The sequence below is a fragment of the Nannobrachium achirus genome (assembly GCF_963921795.1).
Source record: "Nannobrachium achirus genome assembly, chromosome: 15".
NCBI classification, from domain to species: Eukaryota; Metazoa; Chordata; class Actinopteri; order Myctophiformes; family Myctophidae; genus Nannobrachium; species Nannobrachium achirus.
The window spans coordinates 27,560,924-27,583,831 of record NC_137822.1 but is presented as its reverse complement, the minus strand read 5'-3'; the positions used below and the strand labels follow the sequence as shown (position 1 = coordinate 27,583,831).

Genomic DNA, 22,908 nt, shown 5'->3' with positions numbered 1-22,908 from the left:
GTCCACTGTTTGTGTTGATTAATGTTCTTGGTGCTTCGTGGTATCTCAACTGCAGGGCTGGGGAACACAATTCTGCCTAATCGTCCTCTTTATAAACAGATATATAAAACAAATAGGCTTTGCTTTTATATTTGATTTGCAGCCGTGACTGCATACTAAAATCTGTCTCAAGTTGTTGTGTTGAAAGACACAGCTCAGCCGTGAGACTCTGTCTCTGACCAATCAGTATCAGCAGCGTGTATACGTCACTGATTTGGCCTCACTTAGCCCAGGCCGGGTCCACTCGAGAGTGGAGCTGTTTAAGTACCCCGTTAAGTACCACTTTCACACCACTCTACCCAGTTCCTTGTAGTGGAAAACCTGACACAAGTGGGCGGTGTGGTGTGGAGTGGTGTGTAGTTGGGCCTGTGGAAAACCGGCTTTAGTGGTGTGTCTTGCTCAGGCACATTTCGACACAGACCGGGGCCTGAGGTCTGATCACCAGATTACCTCTCTGCCCCACTATAAGCTACTGCCGCCCTGAACCTGATATACATGCTTTTGTTTAGCAATAGAGCAGCATGGATGGACATTTGTGCATCTTTATTTAATAGAATCTAAATGTCAGGCACAAATGAAGCTCCTATCAGGAGCTCATTACTGTTGGCCCGGTGAGGTTGAATACTATTAACTTTAGTCCGGACAATTGAGCAGAGTGCCACAGCTGATGGCCTGTTTGACCGGAAAAGGACTGATGTATTTACCCCGCTGGAATTTAATTTGTGTAATCAGGGAAGCAACCCTTTTAAAAAGTCCCCAGTATCATTTGACAATGATTTAATTCAGGTCCATAATCCAGCTAAGAGCTTTGGCTGTACCAAATGAACCCCTGTCTTTAAAACATTATATTTGATTTGATTTCTTGCGTCGCTTGGTGTAAACATTGGCATGAATATGGGGGAAACATTCTACCCAAGCCAAGCTACAGTGTAGCTTGGCTATTGTGCTATTGTGCTTTCTTAACTGCATTATACTGGGGTATGTGTGTGTCTGTCATTAGTGACGTTCTATAAAAGTATAACACACACACATTGTTAAATGACTGTGCGTCGTGTACTGTAGGACCGGTGTACTTACTTTATATGTCAATCTTTGCATGTTTATGCAGGTTGGGAGCGTTCATGTGTACACACACTCGTGTGTGTTTGTTGTGCCCAATAGACTATATATGCACAGCGACCACATTGAAGAGAAGTTGGGTCTCTTCCCACTTCCTTCAAAGGTGTTACCAATGGCAATGGCTCTGTTCTATTTCATGTAGCACAGTGGTTCTCAAACCTTTTATTTCATGGACCCCCATAACTGTACAAATGGAACCATATTGACCTGTACGGGTCCATTTCGTTCCATTTGTACACTCTCAGAGTTGCACTTTTTAAGGGGTCATTTGGAACTCCCAAGGAACCATGAGGGTCCCTGGACCCCACTTTGAGACTGGTGTAGCAGAGTGTTTCCAGTGAGCCAACATGCACAATATCAGCTCCCTGACTCTGTTTGACCAGAATGTAAGTGCTGTGTGTGTGTGTGTGTGTGTGTGTGTGTGTGTGTGTGTGTGTGTGTGTGTGTGTGTGTGTGTGTGTGTGTGTGTGTGTGTGTGTGTGTGTGTGTGTGTGTGTGTGTGTGTGTGTGTGTGTGTGTGTGTGTGTGTGTGTGTGTGTGTGTGTGTGTGTGTGTGTGTGTGTGCTACATTCCCAGGGGTGGTGTTTTGGACAGTGAGGGGCAGGGTGGGTGTGTGTGGTGTGGTGGTTGTCAGGCTGCATCCTTGAGACGGCCGTAGGAGTCAGTGGTCATAGGAGAGACACAGAGCTTCATGGAACCTGTCAGCCACATGTTAGAGGCCCCAGGCCCTCTTGTACCCCTGTCTTCTCTACTTCCTTCTCCATTAATTTCAGACCAGGGGTCTTCAAGAGGGGGTCCAGGACCTCTAGTGGGTCCTCAGAGTTACTATAGGGTAGGGGGTCCTCCAAATCTTTGTGTGCTAGAAACTTTTTTTCTCCTCTTTTATATGAACCCTAGTGTCCTTACTCTGAGAACTTAAGCCAAAAAATAGCAGATCTACAAGCTCACAACAACGCCTCGCGCTGCAAGGCGTTGTGAGCTTGTAGATCGGCTATTTTTGGCAAAGAGGTTTGGTGTATTGGAGAAAAAAAGCAGGCTAATTACAGAGTGAAAGGTCAAGTTTATTAAGTATTGACGGTTCAAGTGGTTAAATATCTGAAAACACAAATTGACTGAATCCAAAATACACAGATGATTGTGCTGTCAAAAAATGAAACTATATATAATCTTTGAACAGGTTGTGGGGGTCCCTGCTTCATCTCTCTCTCAACTAAGGGGTCCTTGGCCTGAAAACGTTGAAGACTCCTGTTGTAGACAGCCTCCTGTCTCCATGAGTGGTTCAGTCTAGATGTGAAAATGAGTACTAGGATTGGACTGTGGTACAAGTACGTGTAGTGTACAGTTGAATTCTTGGATCTCGGTGAGTTTAACGATAGCAGTTATTTACGTGTTCCAAAAATGTTGTATTCCAATATTGAATTGGTCATCTGTTTTGCCACTGAAAAGAGCAGAAGGGGCCGGGCTACTATATTAGCCTCGCAACAGCCACTCTGGGAGTTGTCCATAGACAACGCATTACGCGATGACGTAGTTACTTACTTTGACTGACAGGTCCAGTCATCGGCAGAACAGCAAATACGTATTTTCCAGAAATTCTAAAGGTGCAAACTGTTGTCCGTTTTTAAGTTATGAGATGCCGTTGATTTCAGATAAAACTTCGCTTAATGCAGCTTTTATTTGCGATTTGTGAACTCGCGTCGGACATGGGGTCCGCAATGTTTGTTTACAAAATGCGAGAGCTGTAGCAGCCGATCGACCAATCAGGAGCGCTGTGAGGCGGGTCGCTCCAAATGCAGCCATTTGATTGGAAATTAGAAACCCAAGTTCTAATAAAGAGGCTCGATGGGAGGGACACCAGACCGAGAAAGGGAGCACATTGGTGATGACGTAGCTCGGGATGGCCTGCGAGGCTACTACTATATAAGGTATTAAAGTGGGTAATAGAGGTCACGGTCACCTCAATACAAGTTTGTGCCCCTTGAGACTATCAGTGTAAACCCAGTCGATGACAATTAATCTCGATAGCCAGTAGACCTTCACACTTCTTCCGGACGACAGTACAGTAGTCGACTACAAGAACCTGACCTTGAACGATAAGGGGATCTCTGCGGCACACTGGCAACAATGTGACGCTTCCTCTCAGCCATGTCTTTATCTGTGACATTCCAACCTCTGTCAAGGTTAAGAGGCCAAGACAACAGGAGTGGCTTGCTTTTTCATCCTGTGTATCCGAAATGTAGAGGAAAACAGGCACTCTCTCTGACTCTCATATACGTACACACACACACACACACACACACACACACACACACACACACACACACACACACACACACACACACACACTTTCACACACACACACACACACACACACACACACACACACACACACACACACACACACACACACACACACACACACACACACACACACACACACACACACACACACTTTGTGAAAGTGTGGGAAACTGATGTAAAACCCAGTGAAAACAAAAAAGCCCTGTTAACCTTGAGGAGCCTTTTTCTTAATGAAAACAAAGTCCAGGGGGCTCGGAGAGCAAACAAGATTGCGAAACCCACAAGCGCAATCAAATCAGTGGGATAAGGTACGACAAGAACATTTTCATTTTCTCATCCACTTAACGACAGGTGCCTGAGGCGGAATGAGTGTGCGGTAATGAGGAAAACAATGGCTTAATGCTCAATGCCATCCTTTGATCGGAAAGCAGGATCTTCAACTAACACCCCAGTTTGAAGACGGCCCTTGATTAATTAGCTGTTCTCTTGTAATGCTTGCTTTAATAACACTCTTTATAGCAGCATCTTGCGACAGAGTTAAACCTTTTAGCTATTAAACGTATACCAGAAGCGTTCACACAGTACACTTGGGCCTAACTAGTCAGCTTCTCAACAGCGGTATTCTGAGATGGTTAGTTGAACTGCAAAGTTGCAAGAGAGAGAGAGAGAGAGAGAGAGTGATTAGAAATGTTTTCTCGAGTCCTTCACAACTCTTCTACGAAGCTTCTCGAATAATTCAGCCGCATGAGATTATTACGCCCTAATCGCACCAGCAGTGTGTTCTGAGAAAGTCCTTTCACCGCTGCGTCAGGAGACAGCCAGACAAAAGCTGTTTTGAGAAAAGTTTAACTCCGCCACAGTGTGGTGAGACTAGAGAGGCAGCCAACCAGAGGCGCCCTGTGGACTATTACCTTTGTTGGTGTTTTGGTTGCTTTGTACACACCCATTTAGAAGAAAATGCAGTGGTACAAATCGTTACCGCACTACTGGTGTGAACTTGGTGTTAGGCATGCAATTTGGTGCGCGTAGGGCTGTCACCATATGACATTTTATATGACGATTAATTGTCACTCAAATAATTGCGATTAACGATTTAATTGTGTTTTTGTCGTTGATAATTACATTTCTGTTCGGCTTTAGGCTTTGAAGTTGCACATGGTAGATATGACACATAACCTAAATATACAAAGAAATTACTGACATATTTGTCAACTTTCTACTTAAAAAATAACATTGATAGTGGAAATAGCCGATCTACAAGCTCACAACGCGTCGCGATGCGACGCGTTGTGCGCTTGTAGATCTGCTATTTCCACTATTTCTGAAAATGTTTGTAAATGTATGAAAATGTTTCAACATTTACGATTATGACGATTATGACAAAATATTTGCGATTATGTCAAATAATTGCGATTAGACGATTATGTAATAATTGTGACAGCCCTAGGTGCGTGCAAAAAAAACAATCACTACTGTCACTCCCAGTGCTGAGTGAAGACGGACCCTGCGCTGTGTGGCTCTTCCTTGCTAATGGAGTCTCTGTCGTGATAAATGTGTGCTCTTCTTGCCACATGGATGTTTCTCCACTCCCGAGAGAGACCAACAAAGCAGCTTAATGCATGGCTGAGATGCACACACCCAAGCTAAGCCCTAGTTTACTCTCTGCAGAGCAGGGCAGCTGTGTGCTGCTGTGACTGGAGAAAGGGGAAATGTCACTTGAGCTGCGGAGGGCTTTTATATTTTGCAGACAGATCAAAGGCATTCTTCATCGACTTCACTCCGCTTTTGATTGGTGATCGGCGCGATGATATCTACATCACCTCAAGCGCGGGGAAAACCTGATTAAATCACTCTTGCCTAGCTGGCTTTGCGACCCAAAGAGGGAGGACTCTATTGCATAGTTTGCATTTCTATCTCATTTGGCCCCTTCCGGAGTGCTTGTGTGAAAGATCCGACTGTTCATTTGTTGAATATTAAAGCCATCTGTTGCTGTTTGCTTCCTCAGGACATGCCCCTGATGTGCCTAGTGTTTGTCATTCATTACAGAGCATGTAAAGCACCAAACAGACTTATTAGATTAGGACCCAAAGGCAGACAAGACAATGGGAGCGCACGTCGAACAATAGAGAGGTGGGGAGACGAGACTTGAGTGGTGCTCAACCATGTGTACACAAGCGTAGATGTACGATATCATGCCCATATTATGCAAATAAGCACATGCACACTACCCATAACTCCTGCCACAGATGGAGGATCATTATTTCGGGGGTTGGCAAACCTTTCCATGCCAAGGTCCCCCAAACAGTCATATTATCTGGCTGCTGCGGAATGGCTTAAAAGAGGAAAAAGCTAAAAACGGCTGATCTTCTAGCTCGAGACGCGTCGCATCGAAATCTGTTGTGATCTTGTTCCTCCTCATTCCAGTTGGCATCCTCTGGCTGCGGCCCTAGCGTGCCTTGCAGTCGTGCTGTAGCAGTACAGCACACCATTATGCTGATTTGTCTTTCTCATGGCTCTCTGCATCGCATTTACAGCAATTGTGATGGATATTTTCCGGGCAGAAAGCAAACATGAGGATTGGTTGTTGCTGAAGGAGGAGGGCAAGTGTGAGCGGACTGCTCGCGACGCTGTTACACAGTGAAAAATGTACCAGAAAGTCTGATCAGGCGGGCTCTGGCTGGGAGTTTAATGCATAATTTATGTCTGGATGATGACTCAGCACCCAAACCTGTGTGTTCGCCGGAAATGAATAAAATCCAATATGGTGTGTTTTGTGTAAGGATGAAGTGTTAAAAGGAAATGGACAGAAACCCTGATTTCTGTAGTATTCAGACACGGCGATCGCTTGCTCTCCCTCAAGTCTGGACTTATGTATGTGCATTTGGAATGACTACCACTCATAAAGCTATATATTTCTACCGGCTGATTCATACTTCATGGTATGACGGCATCGCTTGTTGCAAATAGTAGATTTACATGCTCACATTGCAACACATTGAGAGTTTGTAGATTGGACATTGCCGTATGATGAAGTACATACCAGGTTTACCGTTAAGTTGTTGGGAGGCACAAGAAAGGCTGCAGAGAAACCAGAGTACACCCATACAATTCCCATATTTATGTCCTATTGTCCTTCAGTACTGCCTTCAGCACAGCATATACCTGTATGCATACAGACTTTGAGCATAACAGTCATTGGGGGATCTGTATGGCGTAGAGGAAAAACACTTTGATGCTTCTGGCTCTGCTCCAAAGAACGGTATTAGTGTGTATCTAATATCGGACTATAGTAAAGTCGGTACTATAGTACCGAGTCCGACTTTATTCCATCTTCCATCTTTCATCGTCTCCTAAGTTAGGGGTTCCCAAACCTTTTTGTCTCTGGGCACTCCATAGATATTGTTTTAATCCGAGGCACCCCTACATTATAGTTTTCACTCCCAGCACCTTATATTTATAGTATATCGTCATTGTCGGGTGGAAACCTTGGACGGTATGTCCAAAACCGTTCGTTTTATTTATCATCTACAAAATATACTAAACTAGTGAAAACAGCAGATCTACAAGCACACAACGCCTCGTCTTGTATGATGAAGCAGGGCTTTGCTTTACCAAAAGACATACACATCTGAAACTTGGAGATACAAGGTTTCTGCCCGACAGTGACGATACTTTAGTGATTATGTAGCGAGGAAAGCGTTGAGATAATAGCCATTTTGGTTAGAACTGACTGAAAATAACTTTGTACTTCAAGTTTAAAATTATACTAAATATTATCAAATTATCTCGCGGCACCCCTGGTCTGCCGTCGTGGCACCCCAGGGTGCCCCGTCACCCACTTTGAAAACCCCTGTCCTAAGTAAACTTTTCCTTGCCGCGCTACTCCTCCCACAGTTTCGGTGGCACGCACTTGGGCCATAATGTCAAATCAACCGGCTTCATCGGGGACACGCATGCGTGCTATTTTGCTAAGAGATACATATTCTATATATGTATCTATATTCTATATACACATTCTATATAGTTTCATTTATATGAATTTCTTTGTGAATTAATTTTCTCCATTGACTTTAATTAACATTTTAACTTTTCCCAAATATGTAGATGGCTGACATCATAGATGTCTGACGACATAGACCAAATGAGACTGACACAGTATGTCCATATATGGGCTTTCCAAGATATGGGCTTAATATTGATGACATCGGGGATCTCCATATATGGGCATACAAGGGACAAGGACTGACACAGATATCTCCATATATGGCCATTAATTTATTTGTGAATTGATTTTCCCTATTGTCTTGAATGAGGAAAATTGAAATGGAAAGATGAAATTAATTTGCAAATTTGCGTCACAGTAACCACACTTCTAGATGTCTCTTTTACGTTGCTTGGATGCAAATATTAGCATGTTAGTTGTTTTGCAAAAGATGGTTGTCGCAGGTCCCTGCACTACTTAATCACATACTTTTGCGCTAGGAGAGGAAAAGAGATCAATGTACTGTATGTATACATTCCCACGGTCATGAAATTCCTGGAAATATTTTGAAATTAGAAAAATATTTTTCCAGTACTGGAAAAGTTTTGGAATTGATCAAGGGTCCTGGAAGGTCCTGGAAAAAAATAACTATGCATTGTCTTTCGTTATTGATTTTTTGACAAATGACAAATTAAACATTGTCCAACTTGTCAAATATTAGAGTCAGAAATTGTGAAAATAGCAGATCTACATGCTCACAACACCTCGCCTTGCGTTGTGAGCATGTAGATCTGCTATTTTCACAATAAAACCGGGTTATACAAAATTCCTCAACTCTTGATGATTATTTCGGGGGTCACGGCCTGCCTGAAAAGGTTGAGAACCACTGGCAATACACTACCTGTCTTTGGGCATTGCGCATATATAGGAGTAAGCGACACGTTATTGAGCTGAATTATTGTTATATAATATATAGTCCTGGAAATCGGGTTAAATATTCTGGAAAAGTTTTGGAAAAGTTTTGGAAATTAATTGGTAAAGATGTGTGGGAACCCTGATACAATCTATTCCACAATGCAGTGCTGACACCTGCAAGAACCTGCAAGAAGATGCTGGATTTGGCCACGCCTGCACCACCGCCACCGCCACCCACCATGATATTTCATCTTGTGTGGTAATCGTGCATGTCTGTGGCTGTTTGTTAGAGCACATGAAGTAATCAGCACTATATTGTTAGTAACTCTCATCATCAGGACATGGAACAGATCACCTAAAGGAACTAGGAACTGTATTTCACAACTTCCTCAGATTTACAGCAGGCAGCTATCAGTTTGTGACCGCAGTGATGTCTGCAAAACAAAAAAACAACAAGATCGTTCTTAACTACGCATCCGGATGTTTTCTCCAGCCTCCATACGCGTGTTATTAATCTTTCCTGGATAGGATGTTAAAGGAATGTCACTGTGTGCTGCTCCATATTGCAATGTGGCATGCACGCAGTCTCACATCAACAGCTTACATAACGGCCTGCTTGCAGTTGTCACCCCAACGCAACTAAAGAAACATAACGCTCTGTATTGTGAGATATGTCCAGAGCAGGGAGGGAATTCATCTCTGGCCCACGCTGATGCGTCTTAATGATGGTGTCTGGGGAAAAATGAAGGGTGATTGCGTCACACGCATGCACGCTCACGCATGCACGCACGCACGCACGCACGCACCCACGCACACACACACACACACACACACACACACACACACACACACACACACACACACACACACACACACACACTAGTACAGTAACTGCTCTCCTAGGGACAGTGGTTTTACTAATGGGAAGGTTCCCAGCTTTTATGTATTTATTATTGCTTATTTTATCGTGTGAAGATCTTATGATTCATGGATCTCCTACAAATGTCTTTCTTTCTTTCTCTCTTTCTCTTTCTTTATTTCTTTATTTCTCTTTCTTTCTTTCTCTGTCTCTCAACCCTCCCCCCTCCGGCAGTAAGGCTGCACTGATTTAACGCAGGGATCTGTGAGTGCCTTCCCACCTATGCAGTCCCCCTGCTGCCTCGGGCCTGGCTGGCCTCCCTAATGGACGTGGGGAGAAAACAATCATATTCCCTCTAATGGCCAGGCTACTGATTTAACGCTGAAACCACTTTGCTGTATGGGGAGCAATGGCAAAGACCAGGCGTAGTGAGACGGAGGCAGTGGAACACGGTAGGGAGGGATATCCCCAGATGACCGTTGACCGAGAGAGGACCATCTGACCCCACCCTGAGGAAGATCATGTAATTAGGGATGGGACGATATGAAAATGTCATATCACGATTATTGCGATTTACGATATTATCGCTATAATCAAAATCCATTATCCTGGGGTGGAACATTTGCCAAAAAATAACAGATCTACCACCTCACAATGCGTCGCAACACGACGCGTTGTGAGCTGTAGTCTTTTGAATAAATTGTATTTTAGTCATAATTTAGTCACCTGAAAAGTTTTAGTTTTAGTCTATTTTTAGTCGACTAAATATCATACATTTTAGGCGACTAAATCTACAGTTGATTAAACTGAAATGTATTTTGGCGGACCTTGATGGCATTGTAATGACTGATTTTACACTTGGTTGCGTGCTGAAAATAGCAGATCTACAGGCTCACAACACGTCGCAGCGTAACACGTTGTGAGCTTGTAGATCGGCTATTTTCAACACACAACACCTGAGAGCAACCAAACATAAAATGACTCTTCTCCACTAGCCCTCCCTAACGTTTTAGTCTAGTTTTTATTTTGTTGACGAAATTGTCAATATATTTAGTCTTAGTTTTAGTAATCACTGCTTAGTTTTTATTTAGTTTTTGTCAGTGAAAAAAACGCAGTCGACAAACATTTTTCGTCATAGTTTTAGTCGACAAAATCAACACTGCCTTCAGTGAATGTATACAACAAGGCCCCCCAGATCTGCCAAAAAGAACTGTTTTCTTCTCAATAAGTCTTTTTGCATCACTTGGGAGAACATTGGGCTCTAATGATGACAATTTCATCTGGGAGCAGCACTGCCTCTCCTGCTGGGATTTTAAGGTCAATAAGACACTAAGATGACGGCCAAAAAAAAGCTGTCTTTGAGCGTCTGTGGCCAGCAATTCGTCTTCACGGGGTGTCCTGTGCTGTCGGCGGTGGTCTGGCTGCCATTACTGGTGGGCTTTCACCCCAATGAGCATGTTGAATTGTGGTGGAGGAGGTCATCTGCGAGGGGAGAGCGCTCTCCATTTGGCCGTTCAGCTTGAGCAAATGTGAGCACGAGAATTGAAACAGAAAAGTGAGCAGCCAGCCAGCCAAATGAGAAAGAGAAAGATGGCACACACAGACGCCGTTTGTTTTTGTCTTCTCAATTGTGATGGCATTGAATGACCCTAACCCGAGCATATTTAGAGAATATATAAAAATGATGGCATTAAAGAACGACTTAATGCACACACATTTTTACTTTTGTTATGCAGTGCCAAACCACCAATTGTCAAGGGTCTTCAACAGGGGGTCCGGGACCCCTAGGGGGTCCTCAGAGTTACTACAGGGGGTCCTCCAAATCTTTGTGTGATGGAAACTTTTTTCTTTTTTTATATAACCTAGTGACGTTGTGAGCTTGTAGATCGTCTATTTTTGGTGTGAGGGGAAAAAGAGTATTGACGGCTCAAGTGGTTAAATATCTGAAAACACAAATTGACATGAATCCAAAATACACTGATGATTGTGCTGTGTCAATGAAACTATATGGAATCTATGAACAGGTTGTTGGGGGGTCCCATCTTCATCTCTCTCTCAACTAAAGGGTCCTTGGCCTGAAAACATTGAAGACCCCTGCTCGACTCTACAAAGACCCAACATTTCCCCCGTGAGCAAGCATTTGACGTGACCGGGGCAGGGGAAAACTCCCCTTTAACAGGCACAAACCTCGAGCAGAACCAGGCTCTGAGTGGGTGGCCATTGGTCTGACCTGGTTAGGTTGAGAGAAAGGGGGGGGGGCATAGCGACAAGAATAATACAAACAATATCAATAACTGTAATAACAGTCTGACTACAGCAGGGCCTTGAAAACCCTCACGCTGGGTCCCCAATCACAATCCAAGGAAGCCTGTGAGAGAAAGCAGACATGTCCCTATCAAGTTAATACGCATTGATGAGACCTTGCAGATGGAGAGGGAGAGGAGAGGAGCTCGGTGGGTCATTGGAAGTTCCCCAGCAGCCTATCCACAAGTTTCCAGTGTCCCATGAGCTCTTGCTTGAAATGTGGGCACTTGTCTCTCGCGTCACGACAACCACACTGGTTATCATGAGACTGACACAATATGTCCATATATGGGCATTCCCAGATATGGGCTTAATACTGATGACATCAGGGATCTCCCTAAATGGGCATAAAAGGGACAAGGACAGAATTAATTTGCAAGTTTGGTTGCCGCAGGAACGGCTGCGGGATGAAATGACTAAGGGGGCTGTTGAAAATTGTGAGGGGCACATATTCTTTTTATATAGGCTAGTGATAATGAACATTCTTTTTATTATTATCTATAATACCTACAACAGATGCCAGTTTTTGGGAGCTGAAATAACAGCCGCTGCTACTGCGCTGTGGTTTAGGTGATTTAAATTGCGGATTAGACAGGAGTAATAATAATCAGATATATAATTATTATTATAGGGGCAACTGTTTCAATACTGTTATTGTAATCTCTTTGACAATAATAATATGCAGCCAATATTTGTGTTGTTTTTGATATTTTCTTGAATATAAACTGAGGGGGCACAACTTGCAACTGAGGGTGCAATGCCCCAGCAGGCCCCCCCATAGCGCCGGGCCTGGGTTGCCATGACGCGCGACGAAGATAAAAGTTGACTGGACAAACTGACTACGATAACATATCACATCGTCAATACCTGTCTCAAGGTCAACCATTCTTTTTATTTAGAAATGTAACTGGAGGATATTAAGCCCCTTGAGATGCAGCATCTCATTTTCGAGGGGGTCCTCAAACCACCCCCTCCACTTGAGTGGAGTTCCAGGAGTACTGTAGGTCTGGTCTGCTGCGAACCCTTAAATGAGTACTTTACCCCCAAAATGACTTTCTTATGTATTATATTCAGTGGAAAAAAGCAGTGTGTTTGAAAATAGGCGATCTACAAGCTTGCAACGCGGCGTGATGCGACACATTGTGTGCTTCTTCTATTTTCACTAGTTTGGGTCCGAGGCAAACGTCTTAATTTCTCTTTCGGGTCTCGGCCTGAAAACTTGGGAACCGCTTGGTGGGTTACACAGCACCGCTGGCAGTGATGTCCCACTAGCAGTGTTAGCTTTCCGTTCTGGCTGGGAAGTGTAATCGAAATTCAGCGAATTCAGTGCCATGCCATGATGAGCGCTAAGTGCTCTGACAACGGGTATTGCATAACCAGCGGGGCATGCGTCGCATTCCAGTGGTCATCACCTCCAGTGCACTAATTCAGGACACATGAAACGAGGGTGCCTGAGCAAACCGGCATTGTTAGGCAACGCTGACAGTGACGTGTAATGTGTGACAACAGACCATAGCTCTGCCATTGAGAAAGTTGTCAGAGTAAAGCCCTTTGCACACTGGCGCGTTTAACCGCACGGATAAAACGGACAATATAATTTTTTGAAAAGAAAACAATGATTCTCTATGACCTCATGCACACCGGCTCCGAATTAGCCGTGCAACGGGTGGCTGCCGCCGTGCGTTTTTTTCTCGATCGAAACCAGTTCGTTTCGTGCGTCTTGTCGCATGCGGTAAAAAACTCATCACTCCTTTTATGACTCCTTTTTGGATCCGCAGCGCCGATTCCGCACAGCCTTGCACACCAAATCCAATGCGTTTTATTCATGCCGCAAACGAAAAAAAACGCAACTGTCCTGTGTGCAAAGGGCTTAACAAAGGCTCTCACTTGCTCTCACGTCATGCCGGCTCCATATATGGAGCCGGCAAAGACATCTAGCTGCTGATGTCACAAGTACACAGCCAAGCACTATATAAAGAGGCAAGCAGAATACTCTACGTGTTACTCTACGTGTTACCTATCTCCAAGACACAAAGCTTATAATTGCATCAAGCCATCTCAAGGCCTTTAGCTAGTTCTGACGAAGAGACCCCAGAGCCTTCCGTACGAGTCAAGACATCCCAGACACCACTGTGCAGGTCCTAATCTAAGACCACCAGCCCCTTTGAGTAGTATTTTAGTTCAATACAGTGCTATCTTGCTCTCACTCATCTAACCGTTAAAGAAGGCAAATTTGTCACGATGTCTGGAGGTCTGGAAGTCCTTCAGTTGAAGGAGGACGACGTGCTGAAGTTCCTGGCAGCACAAACCCACATAGGAGCATCCAACCTGAACTTCCAGATGGAGCAGTATGTCTTCAAGAGGAACAGCAATGGCGTGTACCTCATCAACCTGAGGAAGACCTGGGAGAAGCTGCTGCTGGCTGCCAGGGCCATCGTCGCCATCGAGAACCCGGCCGACGTCTGCGTCATATCTTCGAAGAAGACTGGGCAGAGGGCAGTGGGCTCAGTGGGGCAGAGGGCAGTGTTAAAGTTTGCTTCTGCCACCGGTGCCACCACCTTCCACGGCCGTTTCACCCCCGGAACCTTCACCAATCAGATCCAGGATGCCTTCAGGGAGCCCCGCCTTCTGATCGTGACGGACCCATATTGCGACCATCAGGCGGTGACAGAAGCGTCCTACGTCAACATCCCCACCATTGCCCTGTGCAACACGGACTCCCCGCTTAAGTACGTGGACATCGCCGTCCCCTGTAACAACAAGGGTAACCACTCTGTGGGTCTGATGTGGTGGATGCTGGCCAGGGAGGTGCTCCGGTTCCGGGGCACCATCTCCAGGGAGCACCCCTGGGAGGTCATGCCTGATCTCTATTTCTACAGGGACCCCGAGGAGATCGAAAAGGAGGAGCAGGCCGAAGCGGAGAAGGCCAGTCCACCTGCGCCCATCCAGCAGTTGCCTGCCGCTGATGCCCCGGCCAGTCTGGCTACAGGGGAGGTGTTCACTGACGACTGGAGTGCCCAGCCCGCTACGGAGGACTAAAGGGCTTTTCACACAGGACCGTTGCGTTTTCTTTCCGTTTGCTGCATGATTAAAACGCATTGGATTTGGTGTACAATGCTGTGAGTAATCCGCGCCACGGATCCAAAAAGGAGTCATAAAAGGAGTGATGAGTTTTTACCGCATGCGACAAGACACACAAACCGAACTGGGTTCAAACGGGAAAAAAACACACTGCCGCAGCCACCTGCCGCATGGCAAATTCGGAAACGGTGTGCATGAGGTCATAGAGAATCATTGTTTTCTTTAAAGAAATGAAATCGTCTGTGTGCAAAAAGAACACGTCTCTGTGTGCAAAGCCTTTTAGACTGCTCTGCACTAACTAGTCGTCCGACTGGCCACTGCTAGAAAAACTAGAGCAAAACAAACAGGGTAAAATAATGGAAAGGGCTCATGTGGATCTCGGACTTCATGTCTATTGCTTATCTATGTCATATGACAACACTGCACTGAGACTGTAAATAAACTAAAACAGTGGTTCTCAAAGTGGATTTCAGGGACTCTCTAGGTTCCTTTATGGGGGTCTAAATTGACCCATACAAGTCTGTAACTCTGACAGTGTACAAATGGAACCAAATGGACCCTAACGGGTCCATTTGGTTCCATTTGTATACAGTCAGAGTTAAGAGAGGACCACTGAACTAAAACAAAACAAAGTAACACACTTTTTAAACAAAGTTATGTCATAGTAGCGGTCAGCCAAACTTTCGGGGGTCTCTTGGAGCTTGGAGCATCCTGTGCTTCTGTTGTTGAACTAGGGCAGAGGACGTGAGGACAGAGCGCTGTCTGTTTATAGGGCAGTGTAAGTATTTCCATTCCTTGGACTGACTGTACAACTTTGTTAACTAACAGCCAGTGGAAGCCTCATACATGATTGAATCCCTCTGGTTATGCATATTCAGACATGGAGGTGGAGAATCTACTGGGGCGTGCAGCTCTGGGAAAGCCCCTCGTGTAACTGTGGTCACTGGTAAATATAGAGAAAAGGCTGGTATTTCAATTGAAATGATGTGGTGACGCTGTTGTAGCAGAACTGTAACCAACGTTGTGCATTACGTCATGTCTCATAGTGACGGCGAGTTTGAGTCTTCTTCGTAGTCAATTAGATTTTCTTTTTTTCTCTCTACTTTTAGAGCAGTGGTTCTCAACCTGTGGGTCGGGACCCCCAGGGGGGATCCCCTCATGATTTTCAGGGGGTCCCCAGATGACAGTGAAGTGACAATTTAAGGACTTAAGACTTTTTTAATACCTCAACAAAAAAAGGAAAGAGAAGAAGCCCAAAGACCATTAATGCATCAAAAGTAACGAACAAACTACTATAAAAACTTGTCAAATATTGGCCAAATTATTATTTCCTGATAAACAACCAAGTGTCTGTCTTTTTGGGCACTGTATCAGTGATGTCAGCATGCGTGTATGTCTGTCTGATATACACGCATGCTGACGTCATTGATACTAAACAGTGCCCAAATAGACACTGAGGCATGCGTTCCTTTTTCTAATTCAGCACTCTGAATTGGGAAGGGATGACTAAACTACATAAAAACGTGCTGTCAAAACGAACGCTGCCCTACACCCCCTACTTCTTTGCCCCCAGGTGTCGTGAGCTGAGCACAAGACGGTCTACAAAGTCACATCTATCTTTTTGGTATACAACACCGGCACAACAACCAAATATAGAGTGAGCTCAATGCTTGTAATTTTGCATTGATTCAAAGCTAAGTCGCTGGAAATGATGAACATTCACATAGGGGTGGGCGATATGGTGATAATTATCGTTGAGACGATACAATGTCTCCACAATATGCCTTTTCAGAGATATCGTATATATTGTGATATAATTGAGGGAGCCTTGTAAAAAAAATCCTGTTTAATTGTTAATACAGAGATTCATTGCAAATGAAACCTGCATTTTGGTCAAAATCATCAATTCTCAAACTTTAAAATTTCAAGGTCTCCACTTAACTCTGACAGTATACAAATGAAACGTTACATACTTGTAAAGTTCAATTTAGACCTCCCAAAAGGAACACAGAGAGTCTAGTTTGTCAAGTAACTTGAAAAATAACCATAAAAACCAACGTGAAAAAGAATCGTGATAAAATCGTATATCGTGATACAGCTTGGGAAAATATTGTGATGTTGTATTTTTCCATATTGCCCACCCCCCCTTCTTCATTCACATGATCCGCGTGAAATATCCCCACTGGTGGGCAATGTGTCCTGTCTTGAATTTAAACAGTCTGGGGGAAGACAGAAGGCGCTGAGTGGATTAGATTAGGGTTTTTGTACGAGATATGATGAGATCGGGGAGTTCACGTTTGGCAATTGTGCTTGTTTAAATTGAGGTTAGCGCACACACGGTCACGCCTAGAGGAGAAGCCTGCTCTAGCGCCCACAGCCATCACCGTGACAACAACGCCCACAGTGTTTACAATTAGCATTCAGTCCATCACTGATTAGTGACCGAGTGTGTAGTGGACCGCAGAGACATGCTCGCTCGCTCTCTCTCTTTGAGGTGGGACGTTCGCGAACGAATCGAGTCTTTTGAGCGGCTCTTTGAAATGAACGATGGGATCCGGTTCGCAGCATAGGGAGCTGTTCATTTTTTTGAGGAGGGGGAGTAAATTCTTTACTTGCAGAGTATTTCTACATTGCAGTGTTGATACTTTTACTTAAAAAAGTAAAAGTGTCATCACTGCAATGTAGAAATACTCTGCTACAAGTAGAAGTTCGGAATTAGAATGTACTTGAAAACTACAAGTGTATTGGTATCAAAATGTACCTAAAGTACATTCATAGTACTTTCTACCAATAGTAGAAAGTGTTCATTATGTAGAATGTCCCATTTTACAAGTTTTCCAATGAATAAGATATAGAAAAATCATTTGAAAATAGCCGATCTACAAGCTCAGCTATTTTCAAATGGCGGAAATGTATATATGAACGAAATGTATATAGGGTTGAAGTGATTTGTAATTATAAAAACATATATATAGTAACTAAAATGCCTTTTGTACGGCTCTTTGAAATGAACGGATCCCAGTGATCCGGCTCACTTCAAAGAACCATAAATTCCATCTCTACTCTCTCTCACACACACACACTCGCACACACATGCACACCCGGTGGGGTGGGGGTGGGGATGGGGGGGGTTTGTATACACCAGGCAGGCACACATGCAAGCATTGGATTACTGGGTTGATTTATCCTCATCCATGACATTTTGTGAAGGGTGCCATATATTCACCATAAAGCAGGTCTGTGTAGTCCATAAACTAAATCAGGCAGAAACTATTCGAGGCTGGCTTCGTATTTTTGGACCACAATGGACTTTATTAAAGCATTTGCTCGGGTTTATTGCTTTGCCAATCCTCCCTCCCTCTCTCTTGATCTCTCTCTCTCATATACACAGAAACACATGCACACATAAGTGCAAACACACAAACAGGCCCACATAATCAAATACAAACACGTACGCACACATACAGGTATACACACAGTAGGGATGGGACGATACGCGATATTATCGTTTATCTTTATAATAATATATTCGATAAATATACGATAATCATATCGTGGAGATTTAATTTATCGTGATATCGTCCTCCGTCATGCACTGGGATCAATTCACCTTTTATTTGCCGAGCTGCATATCTGGTACCATTTAAACCCTCTATAATTGGTAAAAGGTACTTATAATGTACTGTACTGTCTTTTTTTCATCTCTCTATCAAATAAATGTCTTTGCCAAAAAAAATGATGATCTACAAGCTCACAACATGCCGTGAGCTTGCAGATCAGCTATTTTTTGGCAAATGTTCCGCCCAAGGATAATCTTTTTGATTTTCACGATAATATCGTAAATTGCGATTTCTGTTGTCACAATAATCGTGATACGAAATGTTCACATCGTCCCATCCCTAGTACACACATGCACAAATGGTAGGATATAACAGATTATATTTACATTGGCTTTTGGATAAGAGGGGGTAGCGCCATTAGAAAGATGGATCGTCGGGAAGTGAGTGGAGCTTTATCACACAGCGAAAGCTGTGTGTGAAAAATGAGCAGCGTCTGTCTGTCCCCACCGAACCCACCCCTCCCTCCCCCCCACCCCCCCCCCCCCCTCTCTCTCTCTATCATTCTCGCTCTATCGCTCTCTTGTCCGTTTCAACACTTTGCATAAGCTTGTTCCTGGGTGTGGCGTGCCGTGCGTGCAGCGGTGCTCTGTCACGCCTGCCTGTGCTCGGGCCGTTTCCTCTGGCAGATGGAAAAAAGCTGTTCTGTTATCACGCCACCACCACCACCACCACAACCATGCCTCTCAGAGACTTCATCATCCTCATATCTACTGTACCGCCTCATGTGATGGCTTCACCGGGCCTTGGATTGGCGCCGGCTGGCTGCCAGCCTCATTGCATCCATAACACCTCCTGTGTTACATGTGTGGACATATATTATATTCTTACCGTGTATATCTACAAGCGTGTTTGCCCACCTTTGTGTGTAAAGTGTCCGTGTATCCACCTTTGTCTGCGTGCGCGTGCGCGTGTGCGTGTGCGTGTGCGTGTGTGTGTGTGTGTGTGTGTGTGTGTGTGTGTGTGTGTGTGTGTGTGTGTGTGTGTGTGTGTGCGTGCGTGTGTGGTTATCACTCCAATCCTTATCTGCTCATTTGCATTATCTGGTGGTCACAGCAGCTGTATTGTGCTGTGACTGACTGGCGGTAGAGAGATGTAAGCGTTATTATTCCACATGGTTGGTTAAGGTGAGGGCCGGTTGGGAAAGGACAAGGAGAACCACACTATTGTCACGGATCAGAGATCAGTGATTGGCTACCCGTTGACAGAGGCACATGAAAATGCCAGCCGCCATTGACCTCGCCCGAGGCTTTGGTGGCTAGGGCTGTCACGATTATGACATTTTGCATGGCGATTAATTGTTGACAATTACATTTCTGTTTGGCTTGCAGGCTTTGAAGTTGCACCTGGCAGATATGACACATAACCTCAATATACAAAGAAATGACTGACATATTTGACAACTTTATACTTAAAAAAAGAACATTAGTAGTGGAAATAGCTGATCTACGCGTTGTGAGCTTGTAGATCTGCTACTTCCACTACTTTTTGAAAGTGTTTGTTTAACATTTCTCAACATGGAAACAATTATGACTATTATGCAAAATAATTGCGATTACCTCAAATAATTGCGATTAGATGATTATGTAATAATTGTGACAGCCCTATTGGTGGCTGATTTGTGAAATGTATGTGTTTATTTTATACTGTACATCTTGTCTTTTCATTTTAATCACAGTCCCGTTCACATGGAGTGAATGTCTGATTTCAAAAGAGGCTGGATAAACTATAGCTCTGGTCCATCCATAGTGTTAAAAGGAGTTCTCCTTAACACTATGGTACCGGTGAGTGATGATACCTTGATAGTAAAACTTTAAAAATACAGTTTCGCTACTCGCCAAAACGAAGGCGGCTTTAGGGAGTTGAAAGCCTACTTTCTTTAGTGGGAACACTCTGTCTAAAATACACTTTTTGCACAGAAAAGAACATATTTCACCGGAATGCAAATTCTGGTCAATGGAATTTTTCTATCGACAAGATCTGTAGAGGGCGCAGTGGAGTATCTAAAACATTTTTTTTTCCTGATGAAATATTTTCTTGGAGAGGGTCTTACCATGGAACAAGGGACCATCCGAGATCTCCATACAAGGAGCTGGCTCGACCTAGGTCATCTCTGAGACATCATAGAAAGTACAGTATGCAGAGAATTGGATGGCAATGAAAGGGAAGACGTCAATCTATTTATTAGCCTTAACTGCCTGAGTTTTTGAGCTGTGCAAACCGCTCCAACATCTGGCTTTGTGTGTCCCTATGTAGTACGTAGTAGTACGAAATTGTGTTTCCATCGAGACTAACGTCATAGAAAATATGCAGTAACCGACATCACCACAGCTGATGTCATGGATAGAAAGGCCCATACAAGGAGATACGCATGTGTTTCCTGTTTCTATACCATGCGCACAGGTGCGATTTCTTTCTTCAGCCTACAGTACAGTAATATGTTCACAGGCACCGAAACAGAAACACCTTTCTTAACAGAGATTCAGACATGGGGGGCATCAGTCAAGCTGGTAACATACCTTGCTCAAGGGCATCTTGCTGATGCTGATCAGGGTTTACTAAATATAGGTTTATGACCCATTTTTTTTTGTTGTGGGACAGTTTGTACACTAGGGATGGGATGATACGCGATATTATCGTTTATCGTTATCGATAATCGTATCGTGGAGATTTAATTTATTGTGATATCATCCTCTGTCATGCACTGGGATTAATTCGTCTTTTATTTGCTGAGCTGCATATCCTGTACCACTTAAACCCTCTATTGGTAAAAGGTACTTATAAGTTATAATATACGTACTTGATACAGTAATTTATCTTTGCCAAAAATAGCCGATCTACAAGCTCACAATTGACGCATTGTGAGCTTGTAGATCGGCTATTTGTGTGCTTGTAGATCGGCTATTTTTTGGCAAATGTTCCGCCCCAGGATAATGGATTTTGATTTTCGTGATAATATCGTAAATCGCGATTTCTTTTGTCACAATAATCTTGATATGAAACACACACCAAAAAATTTAGATTTTTCAAAAATTGTGAAATTAGCCGGTATTGTGAGCTTATACATCTGATGCGTTTTTGAAGTGGGGCTTTAAGTTGTTAATCCATAATGTATTTTTTGGAAGTTTAGGAGACGCCAAATGTCTCTTTTGGGCTTCAAGCTGATCAAGTTTGGGAACCCCTGCTGTACATGAAGGGTTGAGAGAATTATTTATTCATCATTTTCCCTAAAGTAGATTACCATAGCTCAGGGATTTGAACAGGCAGCCCAATCCTCTTAACCTCGACTTTACTCTTGCTCTCCCGAAATGAGAACAATGATATGGTTGAGCCTTAGTCTTGAATTAGTTGCTGGTGTTGATCCGCCAACCTGTCAATGTGTGTATTGATAAGTCTGGGAGAAGCTTCAGGCCTGGGTGTCTCTGTATTGATCAACCTGTTGAATAGACACAGTTGCTGCTGCTGCTGCTGCTGCTAGCAGGGGAATCCTATAGAGTAGATGGGAGGAGAGCAAGAGCAATCTATTTGTTTTGTGGCTCGGTATTTTACCCAGTGGACTCTTATTTGTGGAGGATGAGCAGAATCTTTCAGGTAGAGTGTCACAAGTTTGTTTTATAAAATGCATCACATTATTCAAATCGAACAAAACAAACGTTGAAACGTTTGAAAAACCCAGGCAGCCTTTAGTCTTTTTCATGAGGAGGTTAGTTTCTTTTTTTCCTTTTTCGTTTTCTTGGCTACGGTTTAGACAAATCTTTTTATTTATTTTTAGTTAATTGAAATCAGAAGAAGAGCAGGCTCAATTGTCTGCAGTAGAGATGTTACCGATCAATCGGCAATGGATCGGATCGGGCCGATCAAAGCGTGATCGGCGATAATCGGTGGTTTAGATCAAAAGGTAAATTCACCGATCCGATCGGATCGGTGCATCCGATCAACCAGCCGTTCAGTATGCCCACTTGAGGCCATTTTGGGGTATTGATTTCCACAGTGCTGAAGGAATAACCTAGTTACTGCTATGATAATAAATACATAGTAATGCTGGTAAATAACTATAAGGCAAATATATAAATGAATTCATGAGTGAATGAATGAATTAAAGTTAAAACATTAACATTTATAACAAATATAAATAATAACTTGATCGGATCGGTGATTGATCGGTATCGGGTGATCAAACTTTTTTGATCGGTGCTCGCTGATCGGTTCCAAAAAACCTGATCGGACCATCCCTAGTCTGCAGGCCTGAGTCAAGCCCCGTGTTGTTCTTCTTACATGAAAGTTTCAGTAACATCAACTCTCCTGCTCCAGTCGCTCTCAGCTAAGCAAAGCCATATTGTAATGGGGACAGTGTGCTGCTCTGCATATCTCCTCATGTCCTTGGCCCGGACTGTCATCTTTGCTTATGTCCCTGTTTGAGGCCACATGGGATCCTCTCATCCTATCGGTTACACACGAGCCACCGAGGACCACTTGTCACGTGGAGAGCTGTGTTCCTGTGTGTCAGAGCCTTTCTGTCTCACTTTCTCCATTTCTCTCCTCTGTTTACTCTTGCTCTCTCCCCACTCCACTTCTTTTTTATTTGGGTTGAAGCCGGCAACAACGGCTCAGTGCACTAGAAACAAAGGTGGTTGTAGTGATATGACGATAAGTATTGAATTATCCTACACGTGCTGCATGCAAAATGATTG

General features: G+C 43.8%; 2 protein-coding genes across 3 annotated transcripts in view; both read left to right on the top strand.

Moving 5' to 3' along the window:
• vav2 (vav 2 guanine nucleotide exchange factor) overlaps nucleotides 1-22,908 on the top strand; it is a gene marked incomplete at both ends in the record, with an annotated part of 343,070 nt that overhangs the window by 22,520 nt on the left and 297,642 nt on the right. The gene's annotated exons all lie outside the window — the stretch shown is intronic.
• LOC308299036 (small ribosomal subunit protein uS2-like) lies at nucleotides 13,761-14,558 on the top strand (the record flags this gene model as incomplete). Its single annotated transcript, XM_080742763.1, has 1 exon — nucleotides 13,761-14,558. One exon carries the CDS (start codon nucleotides 13,761-13,763, stop codon nucleotides 14,556-14,558), a length of 798 nt encoding a protein of 265 aa, XP_080598889.1.